Here is a 23,978-nt window from a genome sequence, read left to right on the forward strand (position 1 = left end):
TCATTAAACACATGAAACACTATCAGGAGATAATAATCAAAAATGAAATTAAAAGAAGTGTTGCACCGAAACCGATACCAGTATCGGCCGGGGCCCCGATACTGCACTAAAAGTGTGGTATCGGTATCGGCAAGTACCAACAAATAGGGCACCAATAGGCTACCATTTACAGATACTTGTATGACACTTGAACGCAGCCTTGAACTTACTTCTTTTATATCAGAGGTATTTACAAAGTTGAAAAATTCTACTGAATTCACTTTGTACAGTATTAGCAAAGAAGGTGGATCTAACAAGCGTCTAAGCGTCATTTTGTTTCTTTTCCGGTATCCACTTTATGTCGGGTGAACGCCCCTTTAGGAGACCTTCGGTTAGAAGACCTTCGGAGTCCTGAGGTTGAGAATCAATGAAGCCCCCTTGGCGCTGTAGATGGCGGTAGCACACGTCTTGAGCAAACACCTCAAAAAGAGAAGAAGAAGTAGGGGACAACGCCCCCTTAGGAGACCCAACTTGAGCACACGCTTTTGCATTGAGTGGGCGTGTTTTGCGATATCTTGGTTTGATTCAGTATTTTTGGTATTAGTCTTTTTCCTGTTTCACAAGGGTAGGCAGCAGCCTGACAAAGCCGTGAGAGCAAAGATTTTACATCCAAGTAGTATGCAGCTCTTCATATACAGTATATACGTATTAACATTACATTACATTTCAAAGAGAGTGGTATCGGTATCGGCCGATACTGCACGGCCAGGTATCGGGTATCGGTATTGGGGCCAAAAAATGGTATCGGTGCAACACCAAAAGTGAAGTATCCTATTGAGGATGAATTCAACATGTGGCCAGGAAGTTCACACTCTGCCATCTGCTTAAGGAGTGACTCTCCTGGCACTAACTCAGTGAGAAGCTCCCTTTATTACATTAACTGACTTGAAAGCGCTTCCCCTTGCCTATGAATGCCCAGTCAGTCAGTCAGTCAGTCAAGTGCAGCCCAACTCAGTTCAAAGTTGAGAGGAGGACAAGAGTTAAGATGCAGGCCTGTTGGTCTGTATCAAAGAAGCATTACGTTTGGTAACATAGAGAGGTTGGAAGCGGAAATGTCTCTCATTTTAGACACAGCCTGCTCCTCTGGTGGGCGGTGAAGCTAATTCAGAAGCGCGTTTCACCCTGATGGGCTCATTGACACATTGTGGAAACATAAATTTACCGTTGAGGGAAAAAAAACACATGCCAGCGCAAGGGTAAGCGTGGGAAGACGGGAGCGTGAGTTAATGTTGATGAAGACAGAGAGAGCTGAAATAGAGACTTGCAAACTGGTTGGGCATTCAATAGACTTAATAAGAGGCAGCTGATATCCATCCATCCATCCATCCATCCATCCATCTGTCCGTTTGTTTGTCGCAGCCACGGCAACCATCTCCACAAAGAGAGACACGCTTGTAGGCAAAACGGCCGACGAAATGGCTGACGAAGCCAGCAGAGGGGCTGAGCCAGGATTCCTGTCTCCTCCCCTTGGCCTGAACTCTGAAACAGTTTGCATCTGAACACCCATTTCTGAATGCGTGCCAAATCAGAGCTGGACACGAGCGAGCATCAGAAAAAAGGGCCACATCACTAATGGAGATTGCATAAGACCATGCTAAAGATGGCTTCAGAGGAGAAGAAATCAGGTCCACATCAGAGAAATATACTGACAAAACAGTACTTTTCATTACACTGCATGACACACCATTTCAGCCACTGAAATTTCATAGCGAGTCAGGCAAACAGTCTCCCTGTAGCAATGTGGTTATAGATGCTCTACTACTAACTACACATGGGCTTTAGCTGGAATGCCCAAGACCATGTCCAACTGAGTTTTTGCATACAGTAGGCCTATGTGAAAATTAAAAAAAGTCGCACCAAAAAAATCTGACTTTAACAATCCATGCATAGACATACTAAAGGCACAATGCAGTTTTTCATGTCCGTTGTTCTCATGTCAATTGTACATCAGAATATTTGCATGAGGAATACATACGTACTGTAGCTTTCTTGTGCACAAGCAAGCTTTGTACATGAAGCCCCAAGTGCCTAGCTACAGGCCATCAGCTGTCTTGTTGATCAGACACAGCAACAGAAGTAGCCAAGAGTAGGATGGGGGATCAGCCTGGCCAGATCCGCAAGGCACCCATTATTGATAAGAGAATGCTTTGTTTTTGCACTTGTGCCTATGTTTGCACACACCGTGTATTGTATGGACATGGAGTAGGGAAGGTACCACAATTGTGCTCTATGCAAGACATGTGCGGACACACACACACACACAAACATGCACACACACACGCACACACACACACACACACACACACACACACACACACACACACACACACACACACACACACACACACACACACACACACACACACACAAACATGCACACACACACGCACACACACACACCCATGGCTTTCAATGACAATAACAAGATTTTTAATAAGCAAATTGCATAGTGTTTGTGGACATGGTCCAACAAACGAGTGTACCAAAAAGGGGAGGACTTGTTTCATGTACTGCACATTTTAATACTTCTAAGATCAGGGCCAGAGGAACACCGTATCCGGCCCGAGTGCTCAAGTCTGTCAGAGGGGAGGGGCCACCATATTGTGGCAGCGGAGAAAGGGCAGGCAGGTAAAACAAATGACAACGCTGTTGGCCCTGTGTTCTTATCTGCCGGTATGTTTATTTTAGGGAGTGTGCATGTGTATGTATGTGTGTGTGTGGGTCTCCCTGCCACCAAAACAGTAGATAAGGCTTTTAAGAGTCATAAGCAGGTAGGTCAGGTACCATGCTGTACAGTAGGCTAGGCTGGGCTGGGCTAAACCAACAGGTGTACAGGGTCACACATAGCTCACACAGGCCTGGAGTTCAGAGAAAAAGCAAATGCTTACTAATAAGTGGAGGCAACTGAGTAGGCTTATCAGTAATGTTTTTTTGCCATTCATATTCTATTTTATAATCACACAAATGTGTGTGTGTGTGTGTGTGTGTGTGTGTGTGTGTGTGTGTGTGTGTGTGTGTGTGTGTGTGTGTGTGTGTGTGTGTGTGTGTGTGTGTGTGTGTTGTTTGCGCTTATTGTCCCCTGCAGGGCTCATATCAGGGGTGCGTTACTTGACAATACTTCCAACTTAATTGGTTGCAATGCAATTTCTCAGCAGTGGCAATCAAATATGTTGTTAAAGGTACACTGTGTAAGATTGTGGCCAGAATAGGTAGGCTACTGCAACTATGCTTCTCATTGAAACTGTGCTGCCTATTGACAAATTTGATCTTCTCATGAATATTTACTATGTAATAAACCAAGTAAGACCAAAGTACAGTAGGTTTTGCAGCTAAAAATGTATATTTCTGGACATTCAAAATGTCGGACCATGGAGAAGATCCCCCTTTCCATGTATGAAAAGAGCAATTTCATATTGATTACTTGATCAAATACTTTTTTTGTTCAATAATATTTGATTGCGGTGGTAAGTATTTGTTAAAAAGGTAACATTTGTGAATGGGCAGCATGGATTCTGGGAATGAACAGCTAAAAATATTACACGGTGCACCTTTAACAGACTTCTAACAACAATTTGGAAAAGTGGGGTCTAGAGGTCAGCAACAGTGGAACAGAAACCTGTGTGTCTCACCCTGAGAAGTCCGTGGACAGGATGCCGTAGTTGAACACGAAGACGCGGCTGACCTGGCAGACAGTGAGGTAGCCAATAGCAGCCATCATGGAGTACCTGCACGCGGGAAAGACAATCACAGGCGTCAATCCTGCCATCAGAAGATACAAATCTTGCAACATGTTCCTCTACATAGTATGTGGCACAGACAGACACACAATTGGTTGGATATACTGTCAATTCAATAAAGCCAAGACAAACCATGTGTCAAATTATAAAAAAATACAGTAGACTATCGTCACATTTTCTTGTAATACTGGGGACATCACTGAGTGGATGATCTACCAGCGTTTGAATGCTTATTGCAGCTGATTACAGCATATCATCTGATTCAGAACTGGTTGGATCAAATTTGAAGGAGATGTTTTTTACGCCACGAAACCAGGAGGATCAACACCTCTGTAAACAATACATCCCACTGTACCATATGACCTCCGTCCCGCATCCTAACACAAGTTAAGCAAGACATACACTATTCTATCTATGGGGACGAACAATATGGACATTCTATTAAGGTACTCCGGCAGTAATTGACAGGTTGGCGACACCAACTACGCTAACACAATGTTACCTCTATCTACCAGCCCAGGGGAGGGGGACCGAGAAATACCTCCTGGGTGACTTGCCGACATTCGTCACATTCCAGCAACAACGACAAGCAAACAGGGAGACAGGTCTTTCTTGACCATGTTCCCCAATCCCCCCCATTACACCCACACCCACACACACACACACACACACACACCCACACACACACCACTGCAGTCATCAATGAAAACACAAAATGCGTATCACAGTATTGATCTGCAGGGGTGTGTTCGAAAGTTAACTTCTAATCCAGATACGCAAGTTACCACGTCAATTTCATTCAAATAACCAATATTTCATTAACTTATGAAATTCATAATGATTCATGTGCCCAAGACAACACTGAATCAACACAGATTGCTCAAAGGCTAGATAATGACAATGTAGGCATGGAAAACCAAATGAAAATGGGGTCTGGGGTGCATTTCTCAAAACCATAGATGTGAACTACGTTAGCTGCTTTGTTGTTTAGAATGTAACTTCCCATTGACAACGGCCCAAGTTGCTAACTGGCTAGCAACTATGCTTTCGAGAAACACCACTGCCCGTTGACCACTGTCTGTCTTGCCCACGCCCTCTAAGTATAGTACGTAAAGCAGCCAAACCTGATTTCTGGAAACACCCCCCCACCCCCCGCCCACCCTTTACTGATGGGTGTCATCATCATATATGAGGTCTATGACTGCAGGTTGTGTTGCAGTGGAGTGTTGACAGGCAGGGTTGCCAGATGGGGCTGATGATTTCCAGCCCCAAAAATGCTCGAAACCCATTTGGAAGTACTAAATCCCACCCAATTCTATTGATTTCTATGGCCAAAAATTGGGCGTTTTTTTCCTGCTAAATGCCATTTTTACCCACAGACGGCCATCCTAAGCAGCCCACTCCCAATCTGGCAACAGTGCTGACAGGGTGTATTTTGAGGGGCGGCTTACCTGTGTATGTTTTCCTGACTTGCCAGGACCACGATTGCATAGCAAGCCACCACCATGATGAAAAGATGTGAGGCATACCTAAACAATAAACAAATGAGCAAATGAATGTGTGAACAATTGCACCACCAAAAAAGTCAAATTGATCACTATCATTCATCATTCCATTTTATTTGGTAAAAAAAAAAAAAAAAACATGAACCCAAGGGTGCTGTGGTGCTTTGCGCTAACAAATCATACCATGGGCACATTGCCCATGAGGAGGTTCGAATGTGGCCTGGGTCATTCCCCAACCCCATATTTCTTCCACCAATTTTCTGTCCAAAAACATCCACTGTCTCATCTCAATAAAGGCACCAAACCCCCTAAAATATTTTAATTACCATACTGACTTGTATACGCTTTGTTTTTGTTTTTCTGTGCAATTTGCTGCCTTTTTCCAGAGCAAGTTAAACCTCTGGAGGGGGAAGATAACCAGCCAACCCTGCACAGGACTATGGGATCGAAAGAAAGGGGAGGGGAGAAGGGAACAGGGGACATGGAAGAAGAGAGAGGGGACAGGAGAGAGGGAACAGGGGACAGGGGACAGGGGAGAAGAGAGAGGGGAGAGGGGAGAGGGGAGAGGGAACAGGGGACAGGGAAGAAGAGAGAGGGGAGAGGGGAGATGAGACAGAGGAGGGAAGAAGAGAGAGGGGACAGTGAAGAAGAGAGAGGGGACAGGTGACAGGGGAGAGTGGAGAGGTAGAGTGGAGAGGGGACAGGGGAGAGTGGAGAGGGGACAGGGAAGAAGAGAGAGTGGAGAGGGGACAGGGAAGAAGAGAGAGGGGAGAGGGGACAGGGAAGAAGAGAGAGGGGAGAGGGGACAGGGAAGAAGAGAGAGGGGAGAGGGGACAGGGAAGAAGAGAGAGGGGAGAGGGGACAGGGGAGAAGAGAGAGGGGAGAGGGGACATGGGAGAAGAGAGAGGGGAGAGGGGACAGGGGAGAAGAGAGAGGGGAGAGGGGACAGGGGAGAAGAGAGAGGGGAGAGGGGACAGGGGAGAAGAGAGAGGGGAGAGGGGACAGGGGAGAAGAGAGAGGGGAGAGGGGACATGGGAGAAGAGAGAGGGGAGAGGGGACAGGGGAGAAGGGAGAGAGGGGACCGGGGAGAAGGGAGAGAGGGGACAGGGGAGAAGGGAGAGAGGGGAGAGGGGACAGCTCAGAAGAGAGAGGGGAGAGGGGACAGGGGAGAAGAGAGAGGGGAGAGGGGACAGGGGAGAAGAGAGAGGGGAGAGGGGACAGGGGAGAAGAGAGAGGGGAGAGGGGACAGGGGAGAAGAGAGAGGGGAGAAGGGACAGGGGAGAAGAGAGAGGGGACAGGGGAGAAGAGAGAGGGGAGAGGGGACAGGGGAGAGGTGGGGCCTCTTACCACCCGAAGCAGAATATGGCAAAGAAGGCACCCAGTAGAGCGGCCACGCCATGCCGGACCCCAGCACCCACACGCTGGTGGCTCAGAGAACGCCGGAACCAGCAGGCCACCGCAAGCCCAAAAAACTGGCAGAATAAGAAGTTCACCTACAGAGAGAGAGAGTGGGGTGGGGGAGAGAGACAGAGATTGGGAGATGGGTCAGAGAGAGAGAGAGAGAGAGAGAGAGAGAGAGAGAGAGAGAGAGAGAGAGAGAGAGAGAGTGGGAGAGAGAGAGATGGGTCAGAGAGAGAGACGGGCCAGAGACTGAGAGTGAGACAGAGGCCACAGTGTTGAACTGAATGGCCTGATTCTGTTGTCTGACACAAGCATTGCTCTCCCCGATTATCACTGAATGGAACTCTGTACACAAGACCTGCATAATGAGGTGTGTGTGTGTGTGTGTGTGTGTGTGTGTGTGTGTGTGTGTGGCTGGTTAAGTGAGTGGTTGTGAGACGGAGAGAAAGACAGTTTTATCTGCATTTCATTCAACAAGACAGCTCAATATGATTTATATAGAGAATAAAATGTTAAACATAAAATCTTGTAAAGAAAATGAAATTCAGACGGATGAAGATATTTATACCATGGAAATAGAAATGGCAAGCTCTGCATCTTTTTGCAGAGCACAAGCACACACCCGTGGCTTTCCTCTTCATGCTGAACGCGTGTGGCCAATTCCTCTTTATTTCATTGAATTTGCAGTAAATACAGTCTCCACTGAAAAGCATGTGGCCAAAACCACGACCGACCATCTAGTGCCCGTGGCACAAATATAACTCCTATACATACCCAATTAGTGTTCCCCCCATATTAATCCTGTTCAATTCGCCGGGCACCAAAGCACCATAAGACACTTCATCATCACCAGCAACCAGCTTCACTCACAACCAAAACAAAATTAAACTAAAATGTTTATGACAGTGGCTTGGGTCCCTACAGCAACTAGAGCTTTACCGAATGAAAAAAAACTTCCCTGATTAGAAACTCTCCATCTCTTCGGTATTTCCATCTAGGCAGATATTTCCCACGATATATATAGGCTTTATCCATCGCTGCCATCTCCTACCTGATCCAACGGAATTCTGAGGAGGTCGCTGAGTGGAGACAGCAGCACAGAGCCCGTGGTTCTATAGGTGACACTCTCCTCCGCCATCCTTCATTTTACGCTTTGATTTTATCTCCACAATTTGAGTAAAGTTTGGTGATGTGACACCCTGTGCATAAAATAATTCTAAAAAGTTTTCCTCGCGAAAGTTTAAAATCAACACTTTGCGTGGACGTTACATGGTAGCCTGAAGGCAAAACGCCAGCTGGAATATCGGATACTTTTTAGTTGGATGGCGTGTCCAGTCAACAGTGGCACAACACACCACGACATGACCTGAAACTTCAATGAGTTTTTGAGAGTACCAAGGCGGGGCAACGATGTCATTCTGAGTTTCAGGCGGTTGCCAATAGGTTATGTTTCGTTTGCGTTTAGCGTGCGTAAAAGCTGATTGGGGGACGCTGGATCCTCCCATCTATGGTACTGTATGCGACGTCTGTTAAATTGGCATCATCTGAAGCAGTGCAGTACATGGATTGCTGTAACCACAGACCTTAGTATAGGTATGTGGCTGTAACGTTAGATGAATTATGCCTCGCATTAAATTCAAAATGGCCCCTATATATTGGAGAAAGTTTTGCCCCCCAACAAAGACCTAGCGTGTAGCCCCACTTTTGGCATTTGGGTATTATTTCAAGGTAAAAAGTCACTCCCTCCCCTCTGAATAGGCCCCTATTTAGGGATTTTGACTGGAATCTAAACAAGGTAATAAGGATTTTTCAGACTTAAGTAAAATACAACTAAATTGGACTGAGTAAAGGTGGGATTTTATGCACATACTCATAGCATTACAGTAGGCTACAGATGTAATATGCATCCTGACTCACAACTTCGGTCTAAGCTATTTACAAAGAAAACAACCAAAGAATTAAACCAATAGTATGAAACAAAGTAGACCTCACCGCAGACCTCACCGCAACAGCCTGCTGGAACCTTGACCTTGACCTGATTTTACTAAAAGGTTGATGGTGGTGAGCAGTCATGGATCATATTAGCATAAGTCTAAAGTATAGTAATGTTGCCCATAGGGAAAGGAAGGGAGAGCTCAACTTCTGGGATAAAATGTTACATTGGGTGTGAGTTAGCAATGGTCAGAAAAACACACACTCTAAATCCTTATAAATGGTTGAGTTCAAGAAAAGTGCATATTTCAAAGACAGACAGATATACAGACAGTAGAAACAAACAAGTAGGCTAATGGGCACAACCAACTTTGCCCCAGCAGACATTTTTATTCACCATTGCAATAGAATATTAAATGGGACTATTTTGGACAATCAATTGGACTATTAGACCCCCCCCTCCCAAATAAATAAATAAATAAATAAATAAATAAAATTCAACACTTTTCTCAGGGTTTCAGGGTCAGAAGATTTCACAATCAAGCCAGTGTGGATGGGGATCATAATTGTCTTATCATTCCTTTATCCAAAACATGACATTATATTACACTTGCCAACACTTTTGTCCAAAGCAGTTATAGTTATTTTAAGTACAGGGTATTGATTACAGTCCAGTGAGGTTAGGCGCCTTGCTCACGGGCACCTCAGTCATGGAGTAAGATAGGGAGAGATAAGGGTAGGATTCGAACCTGCAACCCTCTGATCTAAAGTCCATCTCCTTAACCAACTACAGTAGGCCACGGCTGCCCAAAACTACAAAGGAGAACATAAACAAGCTTAGAAAATGCAGACAGGCTGCTGAAAAGTGTTGGAGAAGGGAACCACTCTCGGTATCACTTTACTTGATGCCGGCGTCATGCGTAGGCCTATGACATAACAGTGTCATAACATTGTCATAATGCAGTTACTATGTCAACTTTATGACAATGTCATAAACGTTTTATGACTGTCAATAAGTGAAATTCGGTTATGGTAGGTAGGCCTAAAATTGTCAACTTTTCATGACCATAAAACATTTATGACATTGACGTTATGTTTATGACTTGTTCATGACTGTGTCATGACATGCTTGACACTATGATACTGTTATGTCATACATATGACACCAACGTCAAGTAAAGTGTAACTATAAGCAAACTCCACAATATCATTTCACTGCTGGTGTTGGTGCCCACTGACCAAAATATTATATGTGCTTACAAGTTTGACAAGACGGACACTCACTAGTCACTTAATTCAGCACACATGTCCAACTGCTCATTGATGCAAATTTCTGATCAGCCATTCACATGGCAGCAGTTCAATGTATTTGGGCATGTAGCATGATAAAGATGATCTGATGCATATCCAACCGAGCATCAGAATGTGGGAGAAAGGTAGGCCCTAATGGTTAGTTGGTGGTTAGTGGTGCTAGGCGCGCTAGTTCGACTATCTCAGAATTTTTATTCTAATTATGACAGCAGGGAAAATTTGACTTTTCCTACATGAAAAATCGAGATCTTCTCCATGGTCCGCCATTTTGGAATTTCCAGAATTAGACATTTTTAACTGAAAATCTTACTGTATTTTGGGCATACTACTAAATATTAGTATATTACTTTGTACATATTCATGAAAGATCAAATTTGGCAATAGGCAGCAGTTTGAATGAACAGTATAGTTGCAATGTAATGTAGTTGCAATACCACCTCTGACCACAATCTTACACGGTGCACCATTAAGGTATTGCTGCACCTTTAACTGGGTATTGCTGAGTTCTGAAGGCAAATGCATAGCAAGGTGTGACCTGATAAAGTGGCCGGTGGTGAGTGTGTGCAATGCAAATGAAAAGGGGATTCTTAATTAACAACACCTGGCTAGTGTCTTTTCTAGCCTGCAGGTTACTTCATGGGCTGTATACAGCATATAGGCTATGATAGTAACGTAACGTGTGAGCAGTTTGTGACAAGCTGATTCAACAGCACTGACTATCTTTACCACTTCTCCATAATGAAGGAAGCGAACTATTCAGTCATCTTTCTCAGCTGAAACAGGATGACTGGTAGATAGGCCAACACCATTCCACAGACTCAGAATGCCATTTTCTTCAGGTGGTTAAGATTAATTTTCCTAGACGAATGTCTCCAACCATCTGAGAGGGTCAGGATGATACCCAGGTAGCAAAAACCGTTAAGAACAGTCGGCCCGGTCTTGGCAGAATGTCGGCACTGTCGGCGGAGAGTCGGCTCGGCTGGAACACTGGTTACCGTGACTCAGCCAACACTTCATAGAACACTGAAAATAACTGTCACTTCATGCAGTAACTGAACCAACACTCTGCCGCCACTGAAAATAACTGTCAGTCTCATGCAGTAACTGAGCCAACACTGAGCCGACACTTTCGGCATACGGTAATAGGACCATTATTGGACCGCGGACAAAGCCAAAATCGGGCCGACTGTTATCACTCACGAAAAAAGGATCGGACCAACAATGGGCCAGATAAACTTTGCTACCTGGGTAGGGTCTCCCTGGACCATCCACCACTGTGTGAACCTACCCTCCCCCACCTTTCACATGCTTTCCAAGTCAAAGCTCCACCTGTCACCTCGCCCTTCAGTCGTAGTGCAACACACCTGCGCAAGCATCAAGGCTCATATACTGTCAGTGGGCAAACTCAATACAATACCCTGTTGAAGTGGACGTTCAAGTGCTCCAGAGCCTTTACTAGGCTATACATTACAATTTTAGTTCGTTTTTTTTGCCAGCCAATTCGTTGATTGAACGACAGCCGTTTAGTTCTTGCTAGTTGAAGAGAGGCGTATTTAATTATACAGAGTGACGCTGTAATACTAGCTATCTGGCAATTACGGTCTTACTAACATCATTTCAGAAGGATAAACAGGATACAACATTGTAGTACAAAAATGTTGTACAGACGTGTCCCTTTAACCGGCAACGGCATCTAAAAGTAGCCAATGGAAGCTTTGTATTCCCGTGCGCACGCTCTGACTGGTGCTCATCGTCAAAACGCAAGGATACGTGGGCGGGGTTTAGGATAAAGACGGCCAATCGTTACACACATGCAAATTTCATTTGAAAATATCCCGGGAAATATGAGTTTCGCGGGAGGGTATTTCGCGCGTAAACTGTATCCTTCATTCATTGTTAGCTTCCTGGAGCCATTTTCAACAAGCCAGGTTGCGCTCCGTGACGGCTCAACAATCCGATCCATCTGCTAAAATGAGCGAGTTTTATGTCGACAAAATTTGACATATCGGTAGTTTAGACGGCGATCTAATGTTGTCCGTGAGTATTGTAAACGGAATCCCGGCGGATAAGTAGTAAATTGGGTTTAAACTAGGGTGGGGAGAAAAGGCATCCGAGTCCACAAAGATGAGAAGAGGGATAACACCAGCTACGGAGAAAGTAATTATTGCAGGGGTTGCAGGCTCTTCGCTCGAAAATAACGTAGTTTTGACTGCATTATCTGATCGGTTTACGTCCTCTCTTCCCACTACCACTTACATACATATAATAACTCCGCCGCCTAGCATTTCTCAGACCTCAAATGTCTGCCTTTCTGAATCTTCGAATGCCAATCTGTACACCACTCCTCACGGAGCTTCACTTGGAACAGGACAGCGACCAACATTAGGACGTCCACCGGTAAATTCACATGAAACCCTAACTGTCATGAGGTGGCTCAATGCAATGGATGTATTTGTTGCACGTTGTTCATTACATGTCGCACATATTTACTAGCAAGTACCCTAGCTTTGTTTGCTAACTAGCAGTAGCTCGAGGAACAAGCCCGAACATGACACGATGCCTTATCTCTGTTAGCGACTGAGTGGTATTTGTGAGTTATTTTCCGTCCCAGCCATTGCACTATGCTTGTGTTTGTTGGGAAGTTGTGGGGCAGCGACTGCTCTCGTGCCTTGTAATAACCACTAACATTAATCTATTAGCCGACAAGCTAACAGTTATCTTATTTCAACCCCCCAGTGACCATATAAGGGGTCACACCCGAATGGAAAAGGTCAATGTTGAAGTTATTGACTAAATATGTCTGTGCTTCTTTGTTCTTGGCACGATGCATGCAGCAGATTATATGACAGAAACGGGGGTAGAGGGTTGCGGTGTGGCTTAGGCTTAAAATGACAGAACAGAAAGCACAGTAACGGAATAAACAGAGGCCTTGCCCGTGTGTATGTCTAGAGGGGGAAGGGAAAAAGCCAGCTTGCTTTTAGCTGCACAGTTGAGCAATAGCCCTGTGCGAGAAACACGTAATCGTCTTAAAGCCATTCTGCACATGGAATTAAATCACCATGAAGCTTCAGTGACAACTCTGTGAGGGTGATGGTTTCATCTGTGTGCTTGCAAGGCGAGACATGTCATTGTTGACAAAAGCGAAAGATAGGGAGACGTCTGCTCTGATGCGCGAGAAAAGTAGCAGTCGCAACATAAAGCTCCAGCCCTAAACCAGTCTCTCTCTCCCCCTCTCTCTTTGCCCACACACCACGAGGCTACTCGGTGAACCACGAGCTAGGCTGAGATCTTTGTCAGCTAAAATTGATCTGGTTTGCCACGATGTGTTCGACTGCAACACCATTGCCACTGCACTTCGATTGCATATCGACAGTATCGAGCCAGCGTGAACTAAAACATCTAGTCACCGCAAAAGGGGCCATGGGAGACACAGACGAGTGGTTAAAACGATAGCAACACTAGCTGCATGCCAAATGGAGAGAAAGCCAAGCCACATGAAGTCAGCTACTCGGTGCACAAGTAGCATGCAATGAAATAAAAAAAATAGACCCATGAAATCATTGTCTGTGTCTGACACTCAGTGGTGAAACACCTACGCTATCCGGACCGTTCCCCATTACAGGAAAACTACAGTTGAAGTGAAGACGTGGCCATTCCTGAAACTACAGAGGAATGGATTCAAGTTTTTGGAGTGTAGTTCTAGTTTGCAAGTGTCATTGAGAACAGCCTCTTTTGTCCTCTCTAGATATTCACCAGTTTAACCAGGGCCTCATTAGAAAACTTGAACAACAGGAAGTGCAGTCATTGGAAGTGTGGTTGTGTGTCTCTTAGGTGTGGTCTGAGTCTCCTGCAAGGTTATTTATGAACACCAGTGTTTCTTTTAGGTGTAGGCAGATGCAGGTTTGGTGTGTATATATACAGTGTATGACTGACCTTTTAGCCTCATTCATGTTGATTGCTTAAAAAAAGAGCTATGGAACCTGTTGGCCATGTTCAAGGTAGAACTATGCTTATTCATGGAATTGAGTAAGACCAGTGGATTGCCTAGTATCTGTCTGCGTTGAATGGATGGTCTCACATTTTTGTTATTGTGTTTGTGGTCGAGGACCTGTCCATACTGCCACATACTTATTGGTTTCTCCACAGCTGACATTAATGGTATTGTGTGCAATGATTTGTAGTGCCATGATGTTTCAGGAAGTAAGCAAGGTAACCTTGTGTATCAATGTTTCACAGGCTAAGAGGCGGCTGGCGTTGGACGACACCGACCCTCTTCCTACACCTCAGTTGTCACTTGCGTCGAAAAGCAGAGATGCCACCACCACCCTGGTCAACAGCAAGCCCTGTAAAAGTACAATCAGCCTTATTGCTTCATTAAACTTCATGCCTTATATTGAGTGTGTTTACAGATATTGTCGTACTGTGTTTTTTTGTTTTTGTTAATTTCTTTAGCAGATGGTTCAGCTTTCTGATGAACCGTAGTGTACTTCAAATGCTCTTTCCCTGCTAGCCTGGACAGGTGCCCGTGATTCTGGAGTTTGCACTTTGCTCCTCCTCTGGCTGTTGTTGAGCAGTTTTGTGTAAAATGATAATGGTGTGTGTGTGTGTGTAGTAGACGTACATGCTGGATCGATATACAGAATTTAATTCCTCTGAAGAACTGAGTGTGATGCCTAATTTTGATATCTCAATGCATGCCCATTGGATGTCACGTGAATATAACAGGTGATGAACTCGGAAAACCTCACCAAACCTGTGTATAAAATGGTTTTGAGTTGTCAATGCACGTGCAACGTGATTTGAATTTCCGTGTTAAATAAAGTTTGTAATGAGTGGTTTCTTTTGTTGCGCGTGTAGCTCCGAAGTCTCCCGCGGACAAGGAGAAGTCTCGGTACGACACGTCCCTGGGTCTCCTGACCAAGAAGTTCCTCTCGCTGCTCAGCCAGTCCGCCGACGGCGTGGTGGACCTGAACTGGGCGGCCGAGACGCTGGGCGTGCAGAAGAGACGCCTCTACGACATCACCAACGTCCTGGAGGGTGTCCACCTTGTCAAAAAGAAGTCCAAGAACAACATCCAGTGGATGTACGTGACGTGAGGCCCATGGAAAAGGCCATGTCCCTTTGTCTTTTCTCCTTAGTTCGCTATTTTAGACATTAAGCCCTGTTTGTGTGACTTCTGGGGTGAAGTAGAGATGTTCTCATCACAATTTTGACATTTGGTGCTGAACGGAGCATTTGGGTATCCAAGACTGCAGCCCCCCCACCTTTACATTGAATGGCATTAAACTTTTGTTTGAGAAGACATGGAACTCACCGTGTGGTCAGTGGTAGACAGCGATAAATTGACCCGAAAATTGCAGCGAAATATGCCTTCTAACTAGCATTTGGCGGACCTATTTTTCCCCAGACGCCGTTGAATAGCAGTAGACATCCAGCCAGTAGGTAGCGATAGTGTGTTGTTTATGTAGACATCAAGGAGCGAGGTAGAACGGCTATCTTTGAGCGGGACTGGCTACAAAAACTACAGCTTGCATACAAACCATAGATAGTAACGTAAACAAACGCACCCCCATTTCCGGTCGCGCGGAGTAATACTAGTCAAACCAATACAATCAATGAAGACGGACAATAATGAATATATCTTCTCTGGAAGCGTATTTCGCGGTGATTTTCGAGCCAACGTATCGCTGCCCACCTCTGACCACTCGGTGAGTTTCATGTCTCTGCAAACGAAAGTTTAATGCCATTTTATGATCGATTGCTTGAGTGCTTCATTGGAGTCAATGTAAAGGTGGGGGGGGGCCTGCAGTCTTGAATACCCAAATGCTCCGTTCAGCACCAAATGTCAAAATTGTGATGAGAACATCTCTACTTCACCCCAGAAGTCACACAAACAAGGCTTAATGTCTAAAATAGCGAACTACCACTTTAAGGCTCATACGGCTGTACAGTATAATATGAGGCCCATACAAGACCCTGTTTGTTTACATAGGCCATGATTGACAACTTGTTTGTATGCCATCTAAATAGTTCCATCTGCAAAAACCCACAAGTATATATTATGTAGTACTGAAAAGTATCAAAAACTTTTTGATTCACACAGATGCTCAGTAAAGTACTGACTTCCATAACTTCCACCCCACCAATGTGTGCCCCACCTGGGGAATGCACACATTCCAATAAGTGCTAGAATGCTCACAACCAAGCACTCACACAGTGACCAATTTTGAGGTAGTGAGTGAGAGAATGAATCACTGAAACCAAATGTATATACTGCCTTAAACCCACAATGCTTTAGGAAATGGTTGCCTGAGGAAGTATACCCTGTACCTAAAATGGGCGTTGAGAACTTTTGGCTAAACATATCTGGAAAACTGTATAAATGTAATGAGTGTATATCTGTGGCCCATGCGTTTGTGCAGGGGCTGTAACCTGTCAGAGGCGGGGGGCGTTGGGACCCAGCGGCAGGTCTTGAACGGCGAGCTGGCCCGACTGCAACAGGAGGAGCAGCGGCTTGACCAGCTCATCACCAGCTGTACCCAGGACTTCAAACTCATGACCGAGAACCCCGCCAACCAGAAATATCCTGACTAGGCACACCCTGCATCAAACACACACACATGCTCACTGCTCTGACTACTCAGCTCTGTCTAGTTTTTAATCTTAATTGACACTGCATTGCATGGATATTGAACAGTGCAACATGGCTACTGCACAGCCAATGTCTTGGCACATGGTGTTGTCTAGCTCCATTTAGTCATTAGGAATATCCAAACTCTGACACTTTACTACACAGCCAGTTTACAGCACAACGTCACCACTGCACACAGCAATAGCAATTACCATTGCTGCTGCACACTTCTTTCTGTCTTTAAGGAAGAACCACGTGGTTGCACATGTGTCTGTGTGCTAGGTTGTCGTCGTATGGAAGTAGCCACAGCACAGCTGCTGCCAGGCCTCCCTGCCTGTTCGGTTTTTAGAAATATTCTGAACGGGCACGGCGCTGCCATTGTTCACTTCCTGTTGTCTTTTCTGAGGAAGCACATGTTTGTATGCATGCACTCAGTTTCTGTGTTAGGGAAACGGCCACACACAAATATCTAGCTACTGCACTACCATTGCTCAGTTATACGTAGTTCTTCCTGTTTTCTTTGGTGTCATGGTAACGAAACCATATATTTCCGTGTATAAATTCTGTTTCTGTCTCATGTCAAAAGGAATACTTGTCTGGCTGTATTCTAGTGAAGCAGACACCACTTCAAAAACTGATTTTGGTCGGGCGGTTGGTTGAGTGAGACTAGAATATGAAAACGGCTCAAAAATACTTTCTGCCAAGACCAGTCTGTGAGATCGAAGACATTTGACATAAGTGCTTTTGGTAGTGTGATAGAAGCGTGGTTCAGATCAAGCCGTATGTAAGAACTGTAGAGAGCCCAGCCTGGCAGTAATTTTCAGGATAATTGGTAATGACCACATTTCCCAATACATTGCTCTTTACGGTTTAAGGTGGCATAGATTTCTCAGGCCCATGCGTCACGATTCTTACACTTCTTTGGATCCTCACACTGTGTTGGTTTGTTATACAGTACTTCCAGACGTACCCAGTGCTTAGTCAGTCAGATATTTGTCCTTGACCCTTTGTATTACGCTGGCATATGTGTCGTATGAGGATCTGCGGCGGATAAGCACTCTGAGGGATCAGACGGTCATCGTGGTCAAAGCGCCGCCCGACACCAAACTAGAGGTGCCCGATCTGGAACAGGTGAGACCTCTTTGGCCTGTGGTGTGTCTTTTACTTTGACCTTGTCATGCCAGTGTTTTCTTTTTCTTCCCACACATGAAATAACACTGATCATGTATGTCCTCTTTTTATAAGGATGCAATTGTTTTTTTTATGTAATGTTGTGCAAGTAACAAAAAACGCCCATTGACGCAAATGCTAAATCGGCCAATCACAAGGCGGCGACTTGATGCATTTAGGCATGCAGACATGATGAAGACGATATGATGCAGTCTGAACCGAGTTTCAGAAAGGTGATTTAAGGGACTTTGAACATGGCATAACTGTTGGTGTCAGACGGGCAGGTTTGGCTATCTCATGCTGATCTGCTGGGATATCCACACATTACAATCTTGAGGGTTACCACCATAGAATAGGCCGAAAAAGAAAAAAAACTATTAGGTGCGTGGCAATTCTTTATGGGAAAATGTACTTGTTGATGTCAGAGGAGAATGGCCAGACTGGTTCGAGCTGATTGACAACCAGTACCTCAAATAAGGACTGGTAGAAAGGAAGGCAAGGTATGCAGAAGTCCAGCTTCTCTGAGCGCACAGTACGTCTAACCTTGAGGCAGATGGGCTACAGCTGCAGATGACCACACTGCGTGCCGCTCCTGTCAGCCAAGAACAGGAAACGGCCTACAATTCACACCATCTCACCAAAATTGGACACAAGATAGAAATATGTTCCTTTGTCTGATGAGCTCATATCTAATTATGATTAGCCCTCAGGTGTAGTACCCTGGTCCATGCATACTGCTAAATGTCCACATAGAAGTCTCAGTCTTATGGAGAGGGCAAATTCTTGCCTATGTCTAATTGCTGTTTTCTTCTGTAAGTGAATTGGCTATTCCAGGATGGTGTATGTTGGCATATCTCGTTTAATACTGAAACATCTATGCCTCCTATACTTTTAAGCTTATCTGCCATGTTGTGGGCTTTACTACTGACCCCTGTGGCCTGGAGTAGGCCTAGCAGTATGCATGGCCCAGGGTTCTACACCCTGATGAAACACGTAGGTCCAATAAGCACAAGTAATTTTGAAAGATCGTTTTGGTCTGCCATCAAATGAAGTGCCTAGACCAAGGATTCCCGCCCTTCATTTTTGTTGAACATTGCACCCTCCGGGAGCACCAGTTAATTTGAGGGATACTAGTAGTGCTCTACCTACTCTCCTTTTAGTGTCATGCTCATGATCCACGTTCTGGTTCTAGAACTTGCAGGTGCATCTGACCAGCACCAAGGGCCCCATAGACGTGTTCCTGTGCCCAGACGATGGGGAGGCGGAGACCATGGTCAAAGAGGAGGGCCAGGAAATCAGCTGCAGCGATGGTAGCAGTGGACATAACCCCTCTTCTTCCTCTTCCGGGTTCATGAGGGTGTCTGATGGTGAGTGGACAGGCGGAGAATGGACATCTTTTTGGCGCTCAAATGTGACCTCAATTCCTGCACCAGACGTTTATTACCAATGTCTTAATCTGGTGACGAATGTTTTCATCAAAGTTGTGTGATGTTTTCTGCCTGTCTGTGTTGGGTGACTGATAATTCCTGTTGTAACGCAGGCACTAGCTAACTCGCTGCTACTGCGCTGTAAATGGAGTTCACCAGACATAGATTTTCTTTCCAAGTGTTTCTGTTTCACACTGTGAGGCATATTGAGCTGCGTGATTTATATAAATTGTACTGTAGAAGTAAAGATTCCTCGTCTAAATCCTTCATCTTGCTTCTCCTGCTGTCCCTCTCCTATCCTGCAGAGGGCGATAAAGAAAAGGAGCACTCGTCTCCGGCGGTCACGGTGACCAACCTGTCCCCCATCGACTCGCCCTTCACCAGCCTGCTGCTGCAGACGGAGGACCAGAACCCGGGCTCGTCGGGGGAGGGGGTGTCGTCTACGGACCTGTCCTCCTTCCTCAGCCTGTCGCCCCCCCTGCTCCAGGACGACTACCTGCTGGACCCTGACGAGAGCGTGGGCATCAGCGACCTGTTCGACACATGCAACCTGGACAAGCTGCCCCTAGACTACCTTCTGTGCAACTGATGCTGCCTACCAAAGCCCACCGTGCACAGCTGTGGGCACACACATCCTGTACACCTGCCGTCTCTGTCTCTTTTACTTACACACACACACACACACACACACACACACACACACACACACACACACACACACACTAATGATCATTGATCATTAATCATTTCAGTCATGGGAAAGCCTTTGTAAACTCAATAGCTACAGTATGAAAGTGAAAGCCCAACTTGGAAACTCCAACTCCCACTGTCATTGTGACAGAGCCCTCCACTGCACACAAGTGCACACTTCACACCACAAAAATGGTGCGAAAGAGCAGTGCGGCAGGACGGTACCGTGCTCAGGGTACTTTGGTCATGGAGGAGGATGGGTACAGCACTGGTTAACCACTCCCCCCACCCACCTGGCAGGTCGGGTTTCGAACCGGCAACCTTTGGGCTACAAGTCTGACGCCCTAACCGCTTTACAGAAGACTAATGAGCCTACCTGCAGCTTATTGGAAGACTCGTTACGCTCTTACCTAAAGGGGGTATAATAATGACATGGGAGTTTTATTGTTCAATTATTGTCATTGGATGTAATATAATTATTATATAAAGTTTATAATGACTTGGCCACTCAAGACTGGGGGAAACCAACCTCCTTCTTTGGGTTAAGGTGGCATGTCCCTAATGCCAAGATGTAATATTAGTTGTATGTGTGTGTGTGTGCGCGTGCGTGTTTTGTGTGTGTTTTTTGTTTTTTGTCCGATGAACAGTGGGGTTGTTTTCTCCCCTGTTGAATGATCTTGGTACAGCTGCACAGGCATGCAGTACAAATGTTTCACACAATGCGAAACGGACCTACCAGGCAGTCACCACATGCATCCAACTCCACTCTGCTCTTCGCATACCTGCTCCAACAAGATTATAATAGCAAAGTGCACTTCTTAGCTTCTTGGCTACGAACAGGGCTTTTAAGCTAAACCGAGACATCCACACACACACTGCACATACTCAATACACACTCACTACGATTAATTTGTAATGAGTGATATACAAGAACCAAGATGCACTCGTGTTGATGGTGCCTTAGCCACTTAGTCATCCCTTGGCCCTCAACACCCCTCCACCCACCCCCACCCCTGTTCCATAACAGTTTGCTATAGGTAATATCACATGTCCGTGTTGACGAAAGACCTATAGGTGGCCTCTTTGCTGACCTATTTCTATTTCTATCTGAATGGTTATTGCAAGTATTTAATTTGACAAAGCAATACTGAGGTGTGTGTGTGTGTGTGTGTGTGTGTGTGTGTGTGTGTGTGTGTGTGTGTGTGTGTGTCATGAGTGACCCACCAGAGCCTAGCAATTACACACCACCATTCTGTGCACCTCACCCCGCCCAACACAAACTTGCACTGCTCCTGAGAAATCTACATATGCCCATACTTTTCTACAAGTCCTCCTCCTACAAGCCAAGTGTCAATCACAAAGTCTTAGCTCAGTCTGGACACAGCGTTCTAGCCTGTGGTATTTGCTCCAACCTTTGACCCCTGGCTCTCAGAGGAAGCTCCATCCTGGATGCTTCTATGTGGCAGTGGAATTATTTTGTGCTCGATATGTCGGCCATACACAATACTTGCCTCCCTTTTCAAAATGGCTGAACCCAATACGAGGACATTTCCTGGAATTAATTTACTTCAAATGCACTTTATACTGCTCTTTCTGACTTGCAGGGAGCCATACCCATTTGAACCACACAGCCATATAAGGAATGCAGGATTCCCTTCTTCCCTAGCAGGCTACGTTGTCCCCAGACTTTTTATGAAGACAGAATGAAAACAAGAAAATGGAAAGGGATTCTCTGTCATGGCAGAGACATTTCAACACCATTGATATTACATACGCTTTGTCCACTCTGTTGGCTCAGACATTATTTATGTACCATATATGACTAATTTTTTTCCTAATATATCTGTCATTTGAATACAGCGGTTGAAATGAAAGTGTGTGAATGTGTGTGCGCACGTTCCAAGTTTACCCTTTCAAAGCTTGTCTTTGGGCTTAGTAAATACATTAAATTAAGAAACGACAGGTGATATTCTGTTGGGTTGGGTTTGACTCAAGTTCTATGTGTGCTATTTTCATCACACACTCACTTCCATAGAGTTCTTCCCCCAGATAAAATTAGTTCAATTAGTGGCTTCCACAACCCCTGGCGTGTATGATGATCATGACTTGGGGGATATTCCATAAACCTGGCTCAGCAGTAAACTAAGTTAAGTTAACATTGAGGTAGTGTTAAACCACCATAGAAGAGCCTACAGTCTTCATTTTTTTAATTGGATGACACCTGTGGGCCATCTATTAGCAGGTTTACTACTTCCTGTAGGTTAGCTTAGCCAGGTGTATCACTTAGTCATGTTCTTGGAATACCCACCTGGTATCACATGATAATCAGATCCTTTACAATTATACTTTGCCAGTTTTGATGAAGGCCACTCTTCCATTTACTTTTTCTATTACACGCATGTTTTTCTTTTCCTCATCAGAGGTGTCAGGGCAAGCTGTCATCACCGTGTATGTGCTGTGTTGATGTGTAGAAATAGTGCCTTTGAACTTCCCCCTGCTGCCACAGACAAATGTGGTGTGTGGCACATCGCAAAGCAATGCGTTTGTGTCCTCGCCTCGTCTCGCCTCGCCACACCACACCTCACCTCAAGTCTTGCTGCTGCAGCTGCAATGCAGCAGAGATACACCAGCTGTTGCAGTCATTTGCGTAGATGAAATCTGAACTACAGGAAACCCCCCAGTCTACCAAACAGGAAAAAATAACACGCACAGTAGAGAGAGATCATCATCATTGTATTGCTGCTATTGATATCAGTTGTAAAAAGAAAAGCTATTAGTTCTAATGTTTGTTAGTAGAATGCTTGTGAGAACTTGGAGACCCCTGTGGGCAAAGATGCTCATTAGAGAGGCAATGATTCCTGATCAAATGACATTCTGATTTAATGACGTTCTGGAACCCTGAATACCTGAAGTTTCTGCATAGACCTCTGGATAAAGGGAAGGTTTCTGTGTGGTCCAGTCCAGTGTGTGTAAACAAGAACCTGTGTGAGTTATCCCTTGTGAGTTATCACAGTAGGCAGTTATTTTATACTCCCATTGGGGCACTAGTCTGCATGCAAAGGCAGGTTGGCTCTTTAGGTTGACTGACAGTCATGATTTGTTTTGCTAGTTTCCTTTGGCTTTGGGGTGGGAAGGCTTTACGTTTCATTGCTGCTGTGCGGATGATTGAATGGATGCGTTCTTGTGTGTTCCATGTGTGTTTGTTCTAGAATGGTGTTCTGTGGCATGGCTGATGCATTTTAGTCACATGGGCTTGCCACCAGAGTAATTGGGAATGACTGTCACACTTGTCATGTTTGAAGACCATGAGGTATGATGATTTCAGGATTTTTGATGAGTGCATGGGGGACAATTACCCTTCAATGTGCCAGTGTTTTATATTTTATAGTAATGTCGTGGGTGTGTATTTAAAAGTTCTGTATTTTATATTCATTGTAATTAACCATTAAAGTACAGTTCCTGAGAAAACAAATATTTGTGATTTTTTTTTCTTTACAATAATTTATGGTAATTCATCTATAGTTGATGTTTTCTTTTAATCACTAACTTGGGGCATTGCCTATATACTCAGTCGGAAGTAGCTGCATTATTTCTGTCTCAGTTTGACTGTCTCTGGGTGTGTGCTTCCTGGCACTTAAAATTTGGTAAATTTTTTTAGGCCTTTTTATAACACCTTTTGACTCTGCATATGATGTTTTATGTAAGACAACCTGTCATATCTAACTTATCTCATCTCTTTATTTCTTTACAGTATATTGAATGTGTGAACTGTGTACGTCCCCATACCATGTGACCCCCAAGAGTTTACTTACCTGTGCCAACCAGGTACCTGTGTTTAAACCACGCCCTGACAAAGGCCAGACACCTGAAACTAATCGGCGCTTTTAAGTTTGTTTACACCAATGTAGAATAAAGGGGTTTTATTATAACTTCAACCTTGACTCAAAGGAGAGTGCTTTGGATTCAGTCATCTTTCTACTTAAAATTTGGTGTTGCTACCAGTTGCTACAAGAGCAGCGTCATCCCTCTCAACCTTGAAGGTTGTGAAGACTCATCTTCCGAGAGAGCTTCCCTGTACAACAAAACTACCTTACTCATCTCTAATCCTGGGCACTAACTTGCACTACACTCACTA

General features: G+C 44.9%; 2 protein-coding genes across 2 annotated transcripts in view; one reads left to right on the forward strand and one right to left on the reverse strand.

Moving 5' to 3' along the window:
• mboat1 (membrane bound O-acyltransferase domain containing 1) overlaps nucleotides 1-8,027 on the reverse strand; it is a 17,940-nt gene extending 9,913 nt beyond the window's left edge. The window contains exons 1-4 of the mRNA XM_063199727.1: nucleotides 7,734-8,027; nucleotides 6,629-6,774; nucleotides 5,228-5,305; nucleotides 3,669-3,764 (exon numbers count right to left, since the gene is read on the reverse strand). Of these exons, the coding sequence (XP_063055797.1) occupies nucleotides 3,669-3,764; nucleotides 5,228-5,305; nucleotides 6,629-6,774; nucleotides 7,734-7,820 (407 nt within the window). The 5' untranslated portion in view covers nucleotides 7,821-8,027. The remainder of the gene's footprint in view (nucleotides 1-3,668; nucleotides 3,765-5,227; nucleotides 5,306-6,628; nucleotides 6,775-7,733) is intronic.
• A 3,765-nt stretch (nucleotides 8,028-11,792) lies between these two features.
• Nucleotides 11,793-21,627, forward strand: LOC134449659 (transcription factor E2F3-like). Its single transcript, XM_063199728.1, has 7 exons — nucleotides 11,793-12,322; nucleotides 14,162-14,276; nucleotides 14,783-15,008; nucleotides 16,348-16,506; nucleotides 17,573-17,687; nucleotides 18,919-19,093; nucleotides 19,459-21,627. The coding sequence occupies exons 1-7, from the start codon at nucleotides 12,050-12,052 to the stop codon at nucleotides 19,740-19,742; spliced, it is 1,347 nt and encodes a 448-aa protein (XP_063055798.1). The 5' UTR covers nucleotides 11,793-12,049; the 3' UTR covers nucleotides 19,743-21,627.
• The last annotated feature ends 2,351 nt before the right edge of the window (nucleotides 21,628-23,978 follow it).

Source organism: Engraulis encrasicolus, chromosome 5 (assembly GCF_034702125.1).
Source record: "Engraulis encrasicolus isolate BLACKSEA-1 chromosome 5, IST_EnEncr_1.0, whole genome shotgun sequence".
Taxonomy (NCBI): Eukaryota; Metazoa; Chordata; class Actinopteri; order Clupeiformes; family Engraulidae; genus Engraulis; species Engraulis encrasicolus.